This window comes from Castor canadensis, chromosome 6, assembly GCF_047511655.1.
Source record: "Castor canadensis chromosome 6, mCasCan1.hap1v2, whole genome shotgun sequence".
Lineage (NCBI taxonomy): Eukaryota > Metazoa > Chordata > Mammalia > Rodentia > Castoridae > Castor > Castor canadensis.
This window is the reverse complement of record NC_133391.1, coordinates 17754999-17773314: the sequence shown is the minus strand read 5'-3', so window position 1 is coordinate 17773314 and position 18316 is coordinate 17754999. Positions and strand designations below refer to the sequence as shown.

At 42.0% G+C, this 18316-nt stretch overlaps 1 protein-coding gene across 5 annotated transcripts in view; it reads right to left on the bottom strand.

The window, feature by feature from the left end:
• The window catches only part of Itpr2 (inositol 1,4,5-trisphosphate receptor type 2), an 842075-nt gene extending 828231 nt beyond the window's left edge, over nucleotides 1-13844 (bottom strand). For 3 of the 5 annotated variants that reach the window (XM_074075818.1, XM_074075817.1, XM_074075816.1), the window contains exon 1: nucleotides 13405-13844. In XM_074075818.1, coding sequence (XP_073931919.1) covers nucleotides 13405-13496 — 92 coding nt within the window. In that variant the 5' untranslated portion in view covers nucleotides 13497-13844. The remainder of the gene's footprint in view (nucleotides 1-13404) is intronic. The other 2 variants (XM_074075815.1, XM_074075820.1) reach the window with 1 other exon arrangement.
• Between the last annotated feature and the right edge of the window lie 4472 nt (nucleotides 13845-18316).

The following is an 18316-nucleotide window of genomic DNA, read 5'->3' as shown; positions in this document are numbered from 1 at the left end:
GCCAGCCTGAGCAAATAGTTCCTCAAGACCTTATCTCAAAAAAAAAAAAATTGCAGGTGAGCCTGCAAATCAGACTGGCCTGATGGAAGTACCCCAATAGTCAGACATACGCACTTAGGAGACAGAGCTTCCTCAAAGCTTGGGGTGAGTGGGTCCTATGTGGCCACAGTGAGCAGGTCCTGTCTTTGCTGCCCAGCATCCACAGACTTCCTTTTGGTAACAGAGCCCCAAATGAAGAATGGAGTTGTTCTCCCACTCACTGAGTGATGACAGCCACTTGTGTAGCCAGAGCACCCACAGCAGGCCATGGTGTTTGGCTGAAAGGTGGAACCACTGTCTAAGTTATGGCAACAGAGATAACTGTGGTGCTGTACATTCTCTAGGGTTTAGGGAGATGAGGCATTCTCTTTCCTGCTCTGGGTATAACAGGATGGGTCTAGCAGCCAGCCCACCACCACAGATAGAACACCTGCCTAGGATGAGATGGACACTGGCAGTGTGGCAGAATCCAGGGAGATTCGGACAGACCTGTGACACCATGATGCCAAAATTTCTCAGGTGCCCCACTTACAAAGTAGTCTTTTTTTTCTGGAAATTAGTTAAACTGGGTCTTCTGATTTTTTTCATTTTTGGTTTATCATACACTAATAATACAAGGGGATTCCACTGTGATAATTCCATGCATGCATACATGTACCTGGAACAAGTTTACCGCTCCATCATATACTCCCCATCACACGGTGTTTGGGGGGTTTCACCGTGTTGACTTCGTATGTATACACGCGGCATAATTCCACCCTCCTCACCCCCGAGGATCGTTCCTTTCCCTCCCCCCAGTGTCCACCAAACTCGCCCACCAAACTCCCTACACATTCACGTCCCATCATTATCATCGTTGTCATCATTTTAGGTCTAGGTGGGGTTTTTGATTCTTGCAACTAAGAAAAACATTCTGACTGATAAAACTAGTGTCTTCAGATATGCTAGTTCTTTGTCACAGACAAGAGGGTGGCACTTTTCAAGCTCCTTCCTCTCTCAGTTGCTCCAGTACACCTAGAAATAGCAACTGACTTGAACCTCAACACAAGGACTTATGTTAGCCAACAGGAAATATTTTCTCACAGAGAAGCCTCTAAACAGGAGTTTACAAAGTGGTGTCTTTTTTAGGGTATTTTAATGCTTTAATTTTTAAGGTATTCTTTATTTTGCGTGTGTGTTTATATCACATTTCCAGTAAGTAGGAAAATCTTCCTTTATGACATAACTAAAAGAAAGCTAATGCCTAAAATACGATACCATATACCTTTTCAGTCCCTATGGTTTTATCTAAAAATCATTAGTATTCCCAAGAGATGTAACTATTATAATTCAGTTAGTTATTACTTAAAATTTGACAAGATTTTTCTAAATAAATTTTTTTGTATGTAAACTGGCTAATTATCCATTTATCTAGATAAGAATTTTTGCTAATCTCTAACAATGGCAGAAGTTCAATCAGAATTCTTTCTTTGTTGTTTCTGTTTTTTTTTTTTTTTGTAGTACTGGGGGCTGAACTTAGGGCCTCAACTTGGTAGGCAGGTGTTCTAACACCTACGCCACGCCTCCAGCCCTTTTTTGTTTTTAGTTATTTTTGGGATAGGGTCTAGCATTATGCCCAGGCAAGCATGAGCCCCAATAGCTGGGATGACAGGCATGTACCATCACACCCGTAATTAGACAAGATGGGTGTTTTTTCTCCAGGCTAGCCTTGAACCGCGATCCTCCCAATTCTTCCTTCCAAGTAGCTACAATTACAGGTGGGGCTAGCAGCCCCCAGCTCAGTCAGAATCCTACAGGAAAGCTCAGAGAAGTGGCAGTAGTGCCAGCTGTCCAGTGGAAACCTGTGCAAAAACTGTTTTCTAATGGCTCCAAAACAAACCGTTTGTTTTGTCCCAAAGAAAACAAAATATTTCCTTTCATTACTATGTTCCAGGGCAGAATAAATATTAGCAACTAAAATAACATGCTGTCTTTAAAATTTAACAAAACTTGAAAATCCACGTCAAGGAATATAGGATGTGTGTGTGTGAAGCAACTGGAAGACTACTAGCGTTAATATACCCCAGGTGTTCACAGTGCAGCGAAAGGATTACATGCATCAAACCAATCATAAAAGATAAGTACCTGCAATTTAGTAACGTGCATTATCAAAGTAAGGGAAAAAAAGATTAAAACCAAATTAAATAGTTGATAAGGCAGTATGTCTTTGAACAGTCCACTAAATAAATGTCAGCTTAGAAACTAGTATGCAACAAAATTTTATAAACATAAAACAGCAGAACATTTAACATCCATGCAATATGAAGTCAGCTAAGCTTCCAAAAGTAAGTCCTGGTGATTTTTCGGATATAAGAATATTAATAGTTTCCACCTGTTTCATACATAGGTGCCCAATGCTATAGGCTGGATGCGTACTAAGAATTTTGCTGATGTTAACTCCCACTAATCTCATGCCATACTATAAACTGAGCAGTTATCGTACTTTGCAGATAAGGAGATTGAGGGGTTCAATTTTAACTAACTTCTGAAGATCTTCTACAAAAATAAGTGGAATCCTAATTTGAAATCACATTTGTCTGAGCCAAAAGTCTTAACCATATGCTAAGAGATATTTTTGAATAGTTACTGTGTTGCAGATACTGTACAAGGCCCTGGGACACAATTAGGAATAAAACTAGATGGAAGAGATTTTAAAAACAACAAGAAAGAAAGATAATCCAATGCTCACAGAAAAGGAGGCAAACTTAAAACCCCAACTGTGATACATTTTGTGAAAGAAAAGAGCTTTGCTGTAGAGTAAAGGGATCTCACAGGCACCAGCAGGGCTAAAATCTGCTTGAAGAACAGGTGAAAGGCAAGCAGGTGAGAAGGGAAGGGAACAGAGGGAAATCATATGGGAAGGCCCTGTGGCAAAGGAGCTCAGAATGTTTGTGCTATTAGACAGGAAAAAACAAGTAGCAGCCTGAAGCAAAGAGCTAGGTGATGGAAGCATGGTACAAGATGAGGGTTACAGCTCAAAAACCTGGATAACCTGAAGACAGGCTGAGAATCATGACACTTTATTCAAATGTGAGCAAATGAAAATATCCTTCATATCTGTATGTTCAGGTTTTAAAAGTAGTAATAAACCTCAATAGCAATGGCTAATATTTTAATGCATAAGTGTGTTGTAGGTCTAATGTGAAATACTAAACAAAGACACTGTCCCTTCAGAGCTTCCAGTGACAAGCTTCTTCCACCACTACAGCTGCTTGGTTCGGGCTGCCATCCTGGGTCTCCTGATTCCTCCTTTGCCTGCCATTTGCAGCCTCCTTCTAGTCCTTTCTCCCATTCTGATTTTTCTAGAGCAAAACCTGAATGCTTCATTCTCCTACTTAAAAATCTTTCAGTGGCTCCACACTGCCTGACAAGACATAGCTTGTCTCTTGACGACCTAGCTAGTTCTTTTGTTAAGTAGAAAATAGTAGAACCAGGATTTGAGGGTGCCTGGAAAACTGGCTTACTGCTTGGGACTTCATTATTTCTAGCATATTGGCCTCATTCACCTGGTCCAAGATGCCTTCCTGCTTTCAGACCCTTTCTGAAAAGTGTGGTTTGTGATCACAGCTGGCTACAAGGGAGACTAGAAAATGATGTTTTTATTAGTATGAAAAGAGGGAAAAATGAATACTGGAGAATGACAAGCAGCCTCTGGTGCAGAAATTGGAATCAATATCCCTTTGTTATATTAAATGTTTCAAATTAAATGATCAGTAGATACTAATTCTTTAGAATTTATTGATTACTTATAACTTCTACTTTAAAAAATGTGCATCATGAATGGTGCTATGCTTTAGAGAATGGTTACAGACTAATCTCTGCATATCCACTGCCAAAGAAATTACACCATGTCAAAACTCCTATGACAATTTACCTAAACAATTATTGATTCAAATTTTCCAATTATTAACAATGTACTCTTAAACCTCCAATGTGTGTAATACTTTTTCAGAGAACTCCTGAGCAATTCTTTAGCAGCTGAGGCTTTGGAAATAAGCTCTTGGTTTCTCCCCTAACAGATAACAATGACTTCATTTGTACTGACCAGGAAAGAAGGCCCTTAAACCATAACCTGTTAGGTAAACAAAAAAAAGAAAAGTAAATAAAAGTCCTCCCATTTATTATTAATCCCAGCAATATGCTAATTTGGTGGTTTTCATAGTGAAAGATGAATTCACTGCAAGTGAATCTTGACTTAAAATGCTATGTAATACTTATCTAGTCACAAGTACAGCATCTTGAGACCTACAATCTTCCTTTATTTCCCCTACCTACTGTTTAGAACCAGAATAGAAATTGCCCTTTGAAAACAGGATTGAAGCCCAAAACCACTTTGCAGTGCAAATGTTTAAGTAGATATGTCCCTGGTGTTAGCTGTGACCTTGTGCACTCTCCAAACACAGGGACTGGGTTTTAAATCATTAACTCCGGATACTAATGTAACTGTGTTCAGTGATTTGAGTGGTCTATTTTTTTAAGTCACTGTCTTCACTTGGTATGATATTCTAAAACTAGATTAGTTTGAATGGTAACAAATGAAAAAAAAACTGATAACATGTGCTATCTTTCACATCAAAATTACTTTCCAAAGACACTACGTTTTTAAATATCTATTATAGAGGATTATAGCACGTTATGACTAGAAGAAACTGAATGACATTGCTTTAGTTTTTCAAATTATTTTGAAAATTGTACATACCTACATTTTTCACTGTGTCTGTTAATGACAACCCTGGAGAATTTTATAACCTTAGGCAGTGGTCAAACACACATCTTTTAGAATTGGTTGAGGCAAAGCACATTATACACACACCTACTCAGTGGATATAATCTAAATTAATTTAAAGCAAAAACACTGGCCATTTGTTCTCCTGTATTTAAATGTCTATCATTCTCCATGCACTTATTCCTAAATTTTAAAAATAAAAATTACAAATGTCATAAGCCCTATTCTGTTTTGCTACAATTCTGTGAACTCCTCAACTACTTTCTGGGTTTGATATCAGCAACTTCTTTCCAACTAAACTTTCTTGTCAGTTAAAGCACAAACTATTGCAGTTAAAGTGCATGTTTCCCTGGAAGTACTATGTACTATCCACTAAGAGGAAGGGCTACTCTAAACGAACAAATGGTCTCACAAATTCAGTCTTTGCACGTGCAAGAACAAAACTGAACTCACAGAAATATCACCTTTTCTTAATGTGGCTGTCACAGGCAAACCATCGAAAAAGGTCACGCATACTACTCTCTCCCAAATGTTAAGTTTTATGACATGTTGCCCTGCATGTTATTAATGGATTATTAAAGATTGTTAAATAATCTATGATAGTAAGACTTAATAGTACCACAGTCCAGTTATAACCTCTATATATTTTAATACTTAATAGTATTAAACTGTGTACTTAATAGTACCACAGTCCAGTTATAACCTCTATATATTTTAGAATATAATATAACTGTCTGGGGATCTCAGGATATTTTATAAGTAAGAAAAATTGTTGGGCACTAGTGGCTCACACCTGTAATTCTAGCTACTCAGGAGGCAAAAGTCAGGAGGAGGATCGAGTGAGGTTCGAAGCCAGCCCAGGCAAACAGCTCACAAGACCTTATCTTGAAGTACTCTTTCACAAAAAATGGCTGGAGGAGTGCCTCAAGGTATAGGCCCTGAGTTCAAACCCCAGTACCACAAAAAAAAAAAATTACATTGATTCTTTTTCTAGAGAGACTGTCCTTAATAGCTACCTAGAAATTTAAAATATCCTCATGCAACAAATATTCATTCAACAAGTTACATTATGTGACATGAAATAAACCAAATGCAAAAGGATGACTATTGTACAATTCTCCTTAGATGAGGTGCCTAGAATAGGCAAATTCATAATGACAGAAAGTAGACCAGAAGCTATCAGACCTGAGAGAAGGGGAGGATGGGGACATACCGTTTAAAGGGTGCAGAGTTTCTATTTGAGATGCCCACAAAGTTCTGGGAACAGGCATGATGGTTGCCTAACACTGTGAATTAACTTAATGCCACCAAATCACACGCTTGAAATGGATGAAAGTAAACTGTACGTCATGTGTATTTTATCATAATTTATTTTTAAAGGTACTAAGAATTTTCTACAGCCCTACGTTGCCTACTGAGCAATGACATCCAGCTCATACCCAGGCCCTATGTCCCCTCTCCCCCAAATCACACTGCCCTAGAAGCAGGCAGAAGTTGGAGCTCTGCCCAGTGATTTTGCCAGAGGCCAGACAAGGGCATTGTGACTTGCCTTCATGGACATGAGTAATTAAGCCAAATCCTGATGGGGCCAAACTCTATCACTCCATAATCTTAAATTCAAGAAAAGACACAGAATATAGGAATTGCTGGATCCAGGATATATAAATGGTACAACCCAGAGAAGGTCCTGCTGAGCCTCCCACAGCCCTGGGTCTCAACCTCCACCCCCCTCCCTTCCTGGTTGAGCTCATCACTCACTGACTTGGAGCTCCTCCAGCATCCTCACAATAAATCTCCTTCTTCACTTGCTCTACATAGAGATGGCATCCGTGGGCTACAACACAGAACCTTGCTTCTAGTGTAACCCAGTCATTCACTTCCAAGCTTCGTCCATGTGAGCAATGTGATATGCAGGTATCCCTTGTTTTTAAATCTTTGGGGCTTTTGAGATCAGATAGCCACAATTAGGATGCAAAATGGTTGCACAAACTGTTTTTTAAAGAGTTTCAAGACAATTTCCTGCAAGGTTTTCAAATAATTTTGTTAAACTGAATACAAACTGGAGGGCACTTCATTCTCTGAAATTTTTATAAATAATACTCTTTCATTTGTCACTAAAAAGGTTAATTGTCAACTTTTAGACTTGTTTTGTTTTTCAGTTATTTGTTGAATTTTGTTTACTTATTTGGTCATCTGGGCTCTTTATGTCCATAAAGTCCGTACTTAATTTGAAGAATCTTTTCGCAGAGATAATGTGCAGAAAACAGCAGATTGTTTCATGATGACATTACCACACGGTCTGAGAGACCAGAGAACTATGGTTCACTTTATTCAAAACATACGTTTCCTCCAGAACTCCAGCAAAGGGTGACATCTTACTTACAGATAGAGCCTCAGTAACCCATGTTTGAATTCTAAGAATTAGATAACAATTTAGATTCTGTTTTGTCTACTTCCTTAACCTTTCCCTGAATTCATGTGCATCTGTGACCTTTATCACTTATTAAAATGCCAACAGGCAAAGAGGAAATGTTAGACTCCATTTGTAGCAGAAGGGTATTAATACCAGGTGTGTGTGTGTGTGTGTGCACTGTGTGTGCATGTGTCCATGTGTGTGCATGTGTCTCTGTGTGTGTGTCCGTGTGTGCGCAGTCATGTGCACTATGAGGCAAAAGTCAGACAGAATTATTTTAGCTGAAAAGTTGTCCTCATTTCCAAAGCTTTCAGGGAAGGTAGAAATAGTTCATGGAAAGAAAAACTATGAAACCCTGAAGATGGGGAGAAGTGAGGGGAAGGAAACTGGGTACATTGTCTAAATCCGCTCCAAATGATTACCAGGTTTCTTTCCGACCAAACTGTAAAGTCCCTGCCTCATTATCTCAGGCCTCAGTAAAAGCAGCGTACATTACAAGGATTGAAATCTCTTGTGATCATCTCAGAAGATCTGAACATGCTTAAATCTCTCATATTTGGCAAATAAGCATAAAATAGATTCTCAGATTATTTCTTCTGTCTTTGTGTATCTCAACAATATCAAACTATTTACTTCTGGTTTTTTGGCGCTATTAAAATGAACATTAAATTTCACTGATTAATGAAACAAAAAAGTGGCAAGAATAAATGACTAGTTATGGGTATAAGTATTAGACAAATATCCATCCTAATGATCCTGCAAAGTTCAGTTCAAGTTCCACCTGCTGATTGAAGCTCCCCATATATTCCCCACCACCACCCTGTCATCCCAGGCAGGGGAGAATATGACTCTTCTAACTCCTGTGACACTGCTTCTAACCATCTTCATGGCATTTGAAAAGAACTGCTTTACACTGCAGTTATCCAACACCTACCTTAGCTCCGTTATTAAATAATCACTAATTATTAAATAATTTCTGGTATTTGTTCAGTCCTGGTCTTGTAGCATTCCCAACCTTGAGAGCAAAGGTGTCAAACATCTTTATGTCTCCCAAATGTTAAACTACAAATTCTAAAAGGAAGATTTAATCTTTGAGATAAGAATTTACAGATTAATATCTGACATCTCTTTACATGCTATATCCCTAGCCCATCATAAGGACTCATTAAACATTTACCGAATGGATAAATGAATGTACTTATCTTCTATCTCTACAGTAGCTTCAGCATAAAGCACATTACGCCAGGATAGTCACATGGACTTGATTCATGATGGGGACACATTTTCAATTTTATGATTAAAGATCTTTCTCTGAAAAACCTGATATTTTAACCCATTCTTAATTCAAGGTTGAAGATCTGTGGGTGTGTGTTCCTATAAATTAATTAGAGATTTTGATTTTGAAAGCTAATCAGAGACAGTCAATAAAAACAATGTGTTGATTTATTTCGATCTCACACACACAAAAGAAAAACTCTTTGCAAACTAATGCTATAGACATTGACTCAGGCAATAAAAGTTTCATACCGAGTACAAAGATTAGTAAAATAAACTAATTCTCCTTACATGTGTAAATAGACTTCTAAAATAAAACAGACTGTATATTTACTAGATGAAGTCAATCAGGCATCATAATTACTCAGCATTACTGGCCAGACAACCATTCTTTTCATAATACCTTTTAAAATACCAGGAATACTAGGAACAAAATTTTAATGGTAAATATATGACTGTTTCAGTAAAATGCAGTTTCCTAGTTTGTGGTTTCCCTCCACAAACTATAACCAGGAAAATGTCTTAATTATACTTCTTAAAATAATTATTGTTGATTACATAAATGAGAAATTGAAGACCTTTAAAACATCATTTTCATGTTAGTTAACTTTCCTGACCATAATAATCGCAGGTGACTAATTCAAAAAACACAAAATCTGGGAAATACAGAGGAAGTAAAAATGAAAATTAAAATCATCTGTCCATTCAGCATGCAGCATCAAGCATTATTAACATGCCTTCTATTTTCAAAATATTGTCTTCAAAGTTCATAGTCATATATTTTATACTTAAATATAAAATTAAGTATAAGGGATTAAGACATATGCCACACGTCCTAATTTCAAAGTTTGGGTCTGTAATAGTCTGTGTACATTCTCTGAGTTAGCCACACACCATCTGCAAAGAGAACACATGCACAAGGAGAAGGCTTGTTAAACCTAGAATGAAGCCGAGCAGCTGCTCTGAACCCCGGTCCGTCAAAGCCTAGGGTTCAGGATTAAGGGGCTGGTTGTTCCCTGGCTGAGCTCACACCACAGTGCTATTCATGGAATGACTTCTAGGTTTAAAAAACAGCCTGTCTTTCAGTTTAAAACAGATCTATGTTCAACACTTCAGAAACTGTCTGTCAACTTGAACTGGTTTCCAGTTGCACAATATCACACTTCTCACCCTCACACTTGCCTAAGCAACTCAGTGTTCAAGATTCTGTTATTCTCATCCTCCCCACTGAACACACACGCAAATGTCCAAGGGAATTTTACATATCCTTGTCACATTATTGTATCCTGTAGCCAAAACAAAGCTAAGTTCATATGCCTAACTGTAGCAGAAAACACAGGCCATCATTTGGAAAAGTGCTACTTGTAAGACACTAAACATGTAAATTATGCAAAAATAAAAGTTGAATATAACCATTCCATGCTTCAGCTACATATCCTCACTTATCAAATACCCTGTCTAGGGCAAGATTTTAAAAAGTACAATCAGAATAGTATAATAAGTGAAAGAATAAAAAGTATTAAATCAAAACTGTAAACATGGCATGTTTCCCCCACAAGGATCTGTGTCACCAGAGGCTCAAAGCAATAGTACAAATTGGTCATGGAAGTCTCTGAAACTGTGCACCAAAACAAATCTTTCTTCTTTATAAGTTGATTTATCTTGGGTATTTTGTTATAATGATAAGAAGCTGACTAATGCAAAAAACATTAAGACATTATTACCCAAGACCTTAATTAAGCCATTACAAAATTAAATGGGATTATTTCTCAGCAGTTGAAACTTTTCATTCCTGAATTTTAGAAAATTATCTTATAATATGGAATACCTAACTCTGCTACCTACATGCCAATAAAAATCAATGAGATGAAGAATAGAAAGTAGACAGCATGTGGTCCTTTAGAAATTAAATAGCCTTGCCAAAAGCATGAGGCACTTCCTGAAAGCCTCTTAGATGTTTCTTCAATATTATTTGCATATCTCACATACAGCAAAGTTTGGAAATGGTCATGAATAAGGTAATTAATAATTTTAGGTTTAATTATTTGATGTTCCCAAATTTTGAAGAAATACCATATTTTCTAAGCTGCTGTTTTTAAAGCAGAAAAGTGTTATATTTTTATGCATTGATGCAATGATGCCATTATTGGTCAAGTGGATGTCACAGCACCTTCATAGCTTGTCTTGATTATTCCATAAGGATTCTCTTAATCTAGAACCCACTACTTAAGTCCTAGACTAATGTCATGCAGCCATGTTCATGGTATCATGAACACCATTTGGTCAGGGCCGGAAACCTGCATCAGGGCACATCAGCAATGACTTTTACCATCACTGCCCTTTAAAAAAAAACATTCAGAAGCAAGAGCCACGAGGGAGGCAGGGTCAGAGCCAACACCTGATTTGTAAAGCACTACAACGTTATCTGGACCTCAAAGCAGCCCATCTCAAAAAACAAAACCCAATCAAAGCACCAAATTTCTCAAAAGGCCTCATTGGTGAAGACTCTTCTTCAGTTTAGAATCTAGCTGTAAGGTCTTTTCAGATGAATCTCAACAAGACTCAGCTCATTAACAGAAAATGATGTAGTACACAAATACATTCAAAACACCAGCAGCCAACATTGGATATCTATAAGAAATATTTATATAAGTGGATATCCTACATTCATAGCCATTCAAGCCTTTTTTTTCCCCCAAGGCTTAAAGATTATTATGTGTAACCAAAGAAAAGCACACTGGCTGACAATCTTGAGGCAGGGTTTGAGTTCCAGCTTTTGACACCGCTGCCCTGTTTCTCTGTCTCCGTTTCCTGATCTCTGAGATGAGCAGGGCACACTCTACAACTGAAGACCTTGGAGCTCCCTCATTTACCATCTTCAGCCTTCTAGTGCTTGCTTCATAAGATATCTGTATACATACCTTTTCTGAAAAAGACACTACAGAAACATAGCTTTTCATTCGTCTGGGCTTCTTACTCTATTCTCAGTTCTTTTTGCTATGTCATCCACAAATATAACTATTGCTCAGTCACCGAGGGAGTGATAATTACTACAACATCTAATTAACTTACATAAGCACTTATTACAAGTCTTGCAATGCTAAGCACTTCACATATAATTCTCTTCCTCACCACAACCCCATGAGGTAGGAACCATTATTATTCCCAGTTTTAGAACTGAGTAGACTGAGGCACAGATAGATTATGTAAGCTGCCCAAGTTCATAAGGTTTACAAGTGAAAGGGTCTGAATTCAAACTCCAATCCCTCTGTTCCTGGAACCCTTGCTGTTTACTAGCCTTCTAGGACACACCTAGAGGTCAATAGAAGATGGAATGCAGTAGAGTTCAGTGCAAACTGAGCTTGCACTATGAAATTCTCTCTGCAACTGGCAGCTCATGATTTGCAAACCCTGCACAAGCAGTTACCACCCATATCTCTCTCTTCCACACTTTGGTTTCACAAATAAATAATACTGATGGGAAATAAATTAAATCTATCTTCCTTCTCTCTCGGTCATTTGAGGAAGTGCATGAATAACAGGAACTATGGGACCATGAGTGACTTCCACGTCTCAGTGCTGAGTAGGCAGCACTTGGTTATAATAAGGCTCGAAGTCACAGTCCAGAGACACTTCGTGTTAAGTCAGGAGCCTCAAAACCTAACAGCTTAAAACAGTGACCAGCCAAACATGGGAACAGCAGTTCCCTCAACCTCAAATGTCCAAAGCTGGGGGACCTTACCATCAAGTAACCAAAAAACACCTGTGCGTCAAAATGTCAGTGTGCAATTAATTAAACTGTGCACTGGCATGCACAGTAAGGACGGAAAATAACAGCAATCAAAAAAGTCCTATTTAACTATTTAGCAGGTTTTTTTAATGTATGTACACGTATGTATTTCCCTAATTCATAAACCAACCAAAATCTCTCAAGAACCCACACTTGGCTAAGTTCCAAAAGAACTTCAGTATTTCAATGGGCCAAGGCCACTAAAGGGGAGAACTAGCAGGTCTGGGTCCCACAGCTCTCCCTAGGCTGCGCACGAGACGGGGCAAGCCCTCCTTTGGCAAGGCCAGAAGGAAATTACTTCAGCTAAGGGGAGCCGGTGAGCTCCTCCCGAAGACAAAGCCACACTTGGGCTCTCCACATCCCCTGAGTTTCATGTCTAAGGCCGAGGACTTCCACGGACCGCTCTTTCAAAGCTGGCACTGGCAGAGGAGAGGCTGAGAGCGGGAGTGAGAAAGATGGGGAGAGGAGGCGACTTGTTTTCCCAAGAGAGAAAATAAACACATTTTAGTCAAAACACCCACGGAGAAGCCAGTGAACGCCTCTTGGCTGGGCCAGCCATGGGCTTTTGAATCACTTCCTCCTTTTCTGCGGTGTCTGTGAGCTTGAGATCACAAACTCGCCGAGAAAGCCTCGCCTCTGGCAGCTTCCTGCGAGCGCGCGGGCGGGGAGCGCAGACCCGGAGGTCACCTGGGACAGGGACGCGGGGCGCAGACCCGGAGGTCATCTGGGACAGGGACGCGGGGCGCAGTCCCGGGACGCAGACCCGCGGTCACCAGGGGCGGGAACGCGGGGCGCAGACCCGGGGGTCACCTGGGACAGGAACGCAGGGCACAGTCCCGAGACGCAGACCCGCGGGTCACCAGGGGAGGGCACGCGGGACACAGTCCCGGGCGCAGACCCGCGGGTCACCGGGGGCAGGAACTCGGAGCGCAGACCCGTGGGTCGGATCACCTGGAGCGGGAACGCGGGGCGCAGACCCGCGGGTCGGATCAGATGGGGCGGGAACGCGGGGCGCAATCCCGGGGCGCAGACCCGCGGACCCCGCCACCTCGGGCAGACCTGAGGCGCTGCCCCGAAGGCTCAGCCACCTGGGGCGGGAGTAGGGAGGGCGGCGCAGCTTACCCCAGGGTGCTGATGAAGCCGTTCACCGAGCCCTCCGCGTACAGGGACACGATGTCCCCTATATAGAGGAAGCTGGACATTTTATCAGACATGCTGCTTCATGTTCCGCAGTGGACGCCTCCTTCCTCTCCGCCGCCGACGCGGAACGGCGTGCGGCCCGGGGCTTCCGCGCCAGGAGCAGCGGGACCAGGGCGGCTCGGAGGACACCGCGGCTGGCACAGCCTGGACGCCGCGAGGAGCCGCACTGCCGCCGCCCGCAGGGTTCCTGTTCGCTCCGAAGTTTTCTCAACACCTTCGCTCCTCCTCCTCCCGCCCGCCGCGGCAGTCACAGGGTTCCTCGGGAGCAAGCTGGAGGTTGCGGAGCCCCTCGGTCCCTCCGGGGGAAATTTTCGGACCAGGTGGTGATGCCCCGGAGAAAAGGAGACCAGAGAGTTAACCAATCAGGCAGCGGCGGCCGGAGGCGGAGCCGGGCCTGGGCAAGGCGAATCAGGGAAACCCGGCCAGTGGAGAAGCCGCGCTGGAAGGCACGCCCCCGCGTGGGGGCGGAGCTTAGCTGGGGCGGGGCGAAACGGTCCGGACCACTGGGGAAGCCGCGCCCCGCCCCCCACCGTGGGGTCGGAGCTGGGCCGGGGCGGGGCGACTCAGGGAGGCCGGGTCTTTGGCTAGGCCGCTCTGGAAGACACACCCCCGAAAGGGGGCGGAGCTGAGCTGGGGACGGGGTCGACTCGGCCGGGCCAATCGGGAGGCAACTACAGAGTAGACGCCCCCGCGTGGGGGCGGAGCTGGTTGGTGCTTTAGACCCGGGCGGGAGGGGTAGAGGCAGGACCAGGAACGCAGCTGCCTCAGCCTGGGCGGGTGAAGGAGTCGGAAGGGAGCTGGGAGGACGGGCACTGGCGACGCGAGGGCGAGGGCACTGGGGAGGGAACCGGCGAGAGGAAGAGCGAGGAAAACACGTTTCTTGTTTTGTTTCGTTTTGTGTTCCCCAAGTACTTGGGTTAGCGAGTCTTGAGCTGCCCGCAGATGTCCCGGTGCACGGGGTGCATGGGGCGCGTGGCCGGCTGGCAGTTCTTGTATCCGCGCTGTGAAGACTCCCCTAGGCCTCCACCCTGGGGAGCCCACTGGCAATCCTCGCTGGCTTGCATTTAAAGCATTTCATTTACTTTGCATTTAAGGCATGAATCTTAAAGTTCCACGGGTTACGAAGGAACTGGAGGCGCAGGCCACGTTTGCAAGCCTCTGTTCCTTTTTGCAGTCCTCTCCTTAGAACAGTTTTAACAACCTTTTACCCTCCTCTTCTGGAAGCCTCAGAGCAGGCAAACTGTGTCTGGTGGTTATGACACTAGCCACTCAATCATAAATTACTACATAAGTAATCCCCACAGAGCAAGGCTTGCAGAAAAACAGAGGGCTGCAAAGGGATGGGTGCCAAATTGTGCAACTGACCAAAACTGAACTTAGAGTTCAAAGATGGTTTGGGTTGAAATTTATAATCACATAATAGGATATGAGAGAAAAACAACCTTAAGGTCCAAATGTTTGTATCTAGAAAGCCTTTGAGATAGCAAAGAGTAGATACTGAAGCCAAGAAAGGCTGGTAGGAAGCCTGTATGTGTAAATACACTGGACCTGGTCATGGACTTACAAAATAGCCTGCAGATCTTCCTCTGCTCTCCTTCCTCTCCTCTCCTCCCAACCCTCCCCTCCCCGCTCCTCTTCCCCCTTCCCTCCCTGTACATACTGGAAACACTATGAGAATGTATCAGTATCTAATTTATGTTTTATCCCCCCATAAGGTTTAGCAGTGCCCACTTAGGATTTCAATAAATACTTGATAGATAAATGAAATAACTAATGTAGAATTTTTTTACTGCTTAAATATTTCTAATGATGACAGCCATAGACGTTGTGAACATCAGTTTTATCAAATAACAGAGTCTCCTGTGCTGAGACCATGAGTCACTCCAGCAAGAGCCCCAGTCATCATATCCTAAAAACAAATCTGTATGGAGAGGCAATAAACAGCAGAGAATAGTTGAAATGTTTGCTCCCAAAGGATTGAATATATTAAAAATAAGGTTTCCAGTAAAGAGATCTTCCATCAGGATATATTCAGTGTTCACTTGAATATCATCAGATCAATAGAAGTGAAAGAATTTGCAAGCTGTTCTCTGTCAACTGAGTGTTTTATGAATTGCTTTACTCTCTTTCCTGCCTCCTAATGTATAAACCTTTTAAGATATAGCTGGTTTATTGAACAGTCTACTTCATAAGACACAAATAAAATACAGGTTTTTAAATCATTCCCTTTCAACAATTCTCTTTTATTATATCTACAAATTCTGTTCCTTAGTAGTTTGAGCCTTTGAATTTTGAGTATATTTGATTATTCAAATATGCACTCATGTACATACACACATCGCGGGGCAGTACAGTTTAAAACACTGGTCTCATCTCCTCCAGACCTCTTCAGATCAATGAGTCAGCCATGAGGAAGGGATATAGTCTTCTCCTTTACTACTGTCCATATGTCTCCTCACTTCAACCCCTTGGGTGTTGGGATGGGGAAGTAGAATAAAGATGGAAAGAGCAAACAATCTGAACTGGGCACGTGTTTCAGTCTTCTCTTGAGTCTCATTGTCCATCTGCCAACCTGACTGGTTGCAGAGGTGTTCTTGTCATATGGGCATCAAATGTCAACTTTCTGTTGGGCATATCAGTAAGGTTTCCAGTAGCCCTGAAGGCCCCTGCAGTGTACAATTCTTTGAAATAGATGAGCTGGCACCTGCCTGACTACCTCTAGGCCCTCTCAGATCTACCCATGATGCCCCCCAGGCAGACCATCCTTAAGTGGAGTTCAAGTAAATTGGACCTCATTTTCATTATGGGTGATTCATGGTGGTGCTGCAACCTGTACACAGCACCTGTGCCTAGAAGATCCTCATGTTTGTTGTGGTGTTTTGCTGGTATCATTCTGACATTCTTGGTCACTTTTTAACAAAATGCTCTGCATTTTCATTTTGCACTGGACCCTGCAAATTATATAACCAGTCCTGGATTCAGGCACACCAAAGAGAGGGCATGTAAACTGCTCCATAGATCCTCCTTATTCCATGAATCAATCTTTTCTTTCTTTCTTTCTTCCTTTCTTTTCTTTTCTTCTTCTTCTTCTTCTTCTTCTTCTTCTTCTTCTTCTTCTTCTTCTTCTTCTTCTTCCTTCTTCTTCTTCTTCTTCTTCTTCTTCTTCTTCTTCTTCTTCTTCTTCTTCTTCTTCTTCTTCTCCTCCTCCTCCTCCTCCTCCTCCTCCTCCACCTCCTCCTCCTTCTTCTTCTCCTTCTCCTTCTTCTTTCTCTCTCTCTCCTCTCTCTCTCTCTCTCTCCTCTTTTCTCTTCTCTCTCCCTCTCTCTCTCTCTCTCTCTCTCTCTCTCTCTCTCTCTCTCTCTCTCTCTCTCCTCCCTCTCTCTCTCCTCTCACCAATTCCGTTACTTTTGATTAGGACATCAGTGCCAGGCTCTTCCCCTTGCAGACATTACCATTTAATAAGTTCCTCCATGGAAATAAGAGAAAGCTCTACCACCCTTCACTAGGTCGGAAATGAACAACTCAGGCTGGATGTGTGGCCCAGTGGTACAGTGCTTGTCTAGATGCATGAGGTAAGACCCTGGGTTTGATCCCCGGTACAGCACAAATTTTAAAAGGACAGATTCGCAGTGATTAATTTGTATTCAACATGATGAGTTCTGAGGATTTGTTCACTAATAAACATGAAGTAGTGATTTATACTTTCTGTGAAATTTCAGACTAAAAAGAATGTGCCCTTAGACCTCTGGGTCCACGCTGAAAGCAGAAAGGTGGATGTCATGGGGAAAATGCAACCATCCTCATCACTATCATCCCAACACACCTGTGAGGTAGATCCTGTGGTCACCACCCACATAGTCACCCACCTTCCCCACATTGGGTAAGAGCCTGAACAGGGTTACTCTAAGCATGGGTACCAATGTCTAAATCCTCTCACGATTTAGTATGCATAAGAGCCACCTGAAGAGCTTATTAAAGCACAAATCTCTAGGCTCTGTCCCCTGAGATTCCGATTAGCAGGTCTGGGGTGGGATTGACCATCATTCCTGACCAGGTGGTTTGTATGTGGGCAGGGACCGGGGGAGATGGAGCTCAAGCAAACCTTGGCTGGTAGGAAGGACTTGCTAAGAAAATGATTTGATTTTTACCTCAAACTTACAGAAATATTATAAAAAAGAATACATAGCTTTGCCCCAAATTCAGCAATTTTACAGTTTGCCATATTTGTTTTATGGCTGTCATTCTTTAACACACATAGAAATTTATTTTCAGAACAATTTGGGGGTAAGTGGCATACATTGTGCCCACTTGCCTTTAATATTTCTTGTTTACAGTATCAAAGAACAAAGCTGGTTTCTTAGATAGCCAAAGCACAGATGTCCACTTCAGGAACTCTAACACTGATACGAACCTTAATCAGTTGCCAGCATTCCGATGCCCCAATTATCCCAATAGCTTTTTTTCTACATCAGTTTTCGCCTCCAGGGTGGAGTCCTGTGCAGGATCTTAGACAGCATTCGGTAGTCATGTCTCTTTAGTTTCTTTCATCTTGTAAACAATTCCTCAGGTGTATTTTGTCTTTAATCATATTGTCAGTTTTGGTGAACACAGGCCATTCATCTTTAGGCTATCCCTCAGTTTGGTTGTCTTTGTGTTTCTTCATAATTGGATTAGGTTAAATGTATCCAGCCAGAATAGTGCACAGAAGAAGATGTGATCATCCCAGGAAACCCTGGCCTCAGGGATCCTATGTCCATCTGCCCCTCACTGATGTTAATTTTGATCACTTTTGGAGTGTTGTCTGGTGCATAGGAGTTTAAGAACAATCCAGAAT